Source organism: Pterocles gutturalis, unplaced genomic scaffold, assembly GCF_000699245.1.
Source record: "Pterocles gutturalis isolate BGI_N339 unplaced genomic scaffold, ASM69924v1 scaffold11352, whole genome shotgun sequence".
In the NCBI taxonomy this organism is placed as follows: Eukaryota; Metazoa; Chordata; class Aves; order Pterocliformes; family Pteroclidae; genus Pterocles; species Pterocles gutturalis.
The window spans coordinates 42,278-46,047 of NW_010110293.1; the positions used below are offsets into that span (position 1 = coordinate 42,278).

At 38.5% G+C, this 3,770-nt stretch overlaps 1 protein-coding gene across 1 annotated transcript in view; it reads right to left on the reverse strand.

The window, feature by feature from the left end:
* Nucleotides 1-3,770, reverse strand: part of STAB2 (stabilin 2) — a gene marked incomplete at both ends in the record, with an annotated part of 48,277 nt that overhangs the window by 41,661 nt on the left and 2,846 nt on the right. Inside the window, 2 exons of the mRNA XM_010073300.1 lie at nt 421-490; nt 1,350-1,435. Coding sequence (XP_010071602.1) covers nt 421-490; nt 1,350-1,435 — 156 coding nt within the window. The remainder of the gene's footprint in view (nt 1-420; nt 491-1,349; nt 1,436-3,770) is intronic.

The window sequence follows — 3,770 nt, forward strand, 5'->3', positions numbered from 1 at the left end:
TCCAATATGGGATTATAGGCTAGAAGGACTTTTGACCTGATTCAAAATGGCCTTTTTTGTGGCAGATACACTGATTTCAGTACCACATGAGTGTTTCATGCCTTAATACAGATCCTCCAGTTTGTAGATGTATTTAAAAACCCTACCAAAACACTGTCAGCCACTATAAATTATACATGTTATATTTTTGTAGTGCTACATAAAGTGTTGTCTGTGCAGTCCTGAGCTGAATCTGCCCCCCGTGTGAATTAGGAATTGAGTAGCTGCCTATTTTCTTTGCCTGTCGTGCTCCCTGAAGCAGGCAGCAGCTCTTGATAGGAAACCCTTAGACCCCCTGCCCATTTCACCATTTTTAAATGTCTGAATACAGCTTTCACTCACCTTCTTTCCCCCACTTCAATAAAGAAGGCTTAAGCTTACCTGACGTGCAGTGAGGGCCAAATAAATTATCTTCAGCACATTTTTCACAGGCTGTCCCACCAAATCCTTCCTGTTAATTACAGAATAGAAATAAAAACTTAAGTTTCTCATCTATCTCTATGTAGATAGATATATGCTTAGCAGCCTGAAAACAGCATCTTTAGCTGCCAAAAGAAAACAACATGAAAGGTTCAATCAGCAAATCAGAGATGACTACTGCAATCTAGAAAACATTGTCTTTTGAATGATTTTTTTCCCTCTCTGTCTTTTTTTTTTTTTAATTTTTAGCTCTTGCACTTCAAATCAGATCAGATGTTCTGAATATCAAGTTAACAATAAAGAACAGTAATCAAGCCTAATGCCCAAATCATTCTTACAATTGTTGTTAGGTTGTATTTTCTGACTACTTCTCGCTCTGTCTCTTTTTTACATGTCCCCAGAAGATGTGCTATTGATGTAATGGAAAGATTAACCAGTAGAGGGGGAGGTAGAAAAGATTCATTTGAGTTGTTTTTCTAAAAACTCTTTTTGACTGAAGTTATTAACCACTGTGCATTGCACTTTCAGCAAAGGAACATTGTATTGAGTGTATAGTCCTAAGTATAAATACTTTCTAATTGGGGTAAAAAGTCATAAGTAATAGCACACTAAAAAAACAGAGGAACTCAAAACACCCGTTTTGGGAAGGCAAGATGGAGGAACTTTTTAATAATTTCATCCAAACATGCTCAAGTCTGTAGAGATAATAGTGTGAAGATTAGTGCAATCCAAGCAAAAAAATTAACTCCAAGGAGATAATCTCTGCTATTTCTGAAATACTTTATTTTAATTTATCTATACATTGTTGTATGTATTATTTCTTAGCAGAGCTTACATGCTACTGTTTTTTTTTGTTTGTTTTGCTTTTTTGTTTAAAAGAAAGGACGTACCTGACAAGTGCACGTTCCATCCCCATTTATACCCTGGGAGCAGCGTCCTCTCCTGTTGCATGGTGATGCAGCTCCTCCTGGACATGCTAGAAATGACAATGTTTAAACCATCAGTCAGCTCACTCTGACTGTTATGCTCCCCTTGCACATTAGGGGTGACAGCCTTGGAGGCTGCAGGGTTTTGGGCCAGACAGGGACCTTGAGTGATGGCTGCTGGTTTGCAGCTGTCCAAATCTCTTCACTAGAATCTCAGCTTCAGCAGACACTGTCGCCCTCTCTAGTCTGGGAACTTAAGCTAGTGTCTGTAATCAAAGGATTGCACAAAAAATAGCTTTCTTACTCTAAAGTGCCACACTGATTCTGTCCCTGCTGATCAGCCTCTATCTGCAGACACTCTAAACTGTTAGCTTTTTTGATATGAGTGGAGCTTGCCTGACTACATCTTCTGTATGGAAATACAACTCTGGTTGAAAATTTGCTGTCAGAATTATATTTGATGCTAAGTTAGAGTTTAAATAAGCCTTTTTTCTTTTCCCCACAAATTGCATTTTCTTTGTGCTGAAAGTTTTTCCTTTCCCCCACTACATCACGTAAGACTGGTGTTTGATTCAAGTGATCTTGGAAATTGAAATTTGAGCATCTCATAACCCACTTCTGTCCAATGGGCTGTGGTCACTTGTAAAATTTGTGTGCCAAAGTTGTGGTATCTCATAACCCACTTCTGTCCAGTGGGCTGTGGTCACTTGTCAAATTTGTGTGCCAAAGTTGTGGTGTGCTCTTCAGATACTCTGATGCTAATAAAATACTCTTGATTATGGGCAGTGCTATACCAGGTGGAGAAAGAGTCTGACCAAAAAACCCAGCCAGCAGGAGAGGATAAGAAACAATGACTGTATTTCCAAATCAAGAAAGGTTAATTTTTGGATGAATTTTTTTCAATAGTCACATTTTTACTGGAAGGTTGCCTATAGGAAATATATATTACAGTAATTTTTAGTCAGATGTTTCTGTCGGCTTTTTTCCCCTGTAGGGATAGCTGTATTTTTTATAGTTGTGCAGCATGTCTGTGGAAATAATTTATTAACTCCCTTCCATAAGCTCTTCCTTCCTCTAATTGGAGCTCCTATTGGGTACCATAATCCTGATGCAGGTGGTATCTAAATGTATCAAACTCCTACTGCCCTCATAGGTTCTCTGCTGCACCTTGCTGGTAGATTTATTGCTTATAAAGAGCCTCAGTGGGGGTGGAGATGGGCAGCACTGGATTTATGCTCACACTGAGTAACTTAATCTTGATTTAGAGTGCTTAAGTGATGCGGAAGTTTTCATGAAAATGATTTTGACTTGGACAGAGCAATGAGCAAATAAGGGGATGTGTATATGTATACACCTGACTTCAGTGAAGGCTTTGGCTTTATACCAATCTCGTAATATTTCTTAATTTGTTCCTTAATGATGAGTCTATGAGGTCTGTTGGACCTGAGTAAGCTCTCATTAAAAAACAATAGATTGAAAGATGAAGATTTTAGTGCAGTTTATCTCATGTGTGCTGAAATAAAAAGATTTATAAAGAATTGGGATGAAATAACCAGAAATGAGATAAAGTAATAAATACATATACTTTAATCTTTGAAGTGGCTTTAGTGAATCTTGTTTTCTGGCTACCATGTGATAGCTAAATCTCATGTTTAGCACTGACATAGATGCAAAGTGCTTAATAGTTGCTCTGATGGAAAAAATTTTACGTGCAGTGATGCTTTTATTGAATGTACAAAGGTAGAGAAATAATGAGAAAACTCAGTTTGTGGTATAAATTCTAGGAAAGGATACCCTAAAATTGCTGGCAAAACAGGTTTTTTTTTGCAGTTGATATTCATTACACTTCCCCTTGTCTTCACTGCCTCTTGTCTCTTGTTTTGATACCACCACCAAGGGACAGCTTATCACAAGTGCAGCAAATAACCATATTGTTGTACAAGTTTGGTCAGGCAGATAAAGAGCTTCCCCTGGCTGCCAGGGTCACAGGAGGCAGTGCCAGGACACTAGAGTAATGTTGGCACGGTCACCAGCCGCCACCACAGTGCAAGACCTTTGCTTTTGTTGAGGATGTGTTTCAAAAAGTAGCAAGAAAGAGATGCTTCTGCTTAGCTCTTACAGATGTCAGAGACTGAAGTCCAAATCTTTATATCTAGGCCAAAAGAGCTTAAATCTATCTGCTTTTTTTGCCTCATAGAGTCTAATTCAGCACTTCCCAAGCGTTTTCAAATGCAGCTTCTTGGATTACTTGTCTTCACCTGACTCCCTGCTGGCTGAAGCAGAGGATAGAACTTGTAGAGATGTATTTTGGACTATATAATTTGATAAAAGTAGGTTTATTATTTTTCCTCTTGGCCTTTCCCCCCCCCCCCCTTTTTTTTTTTT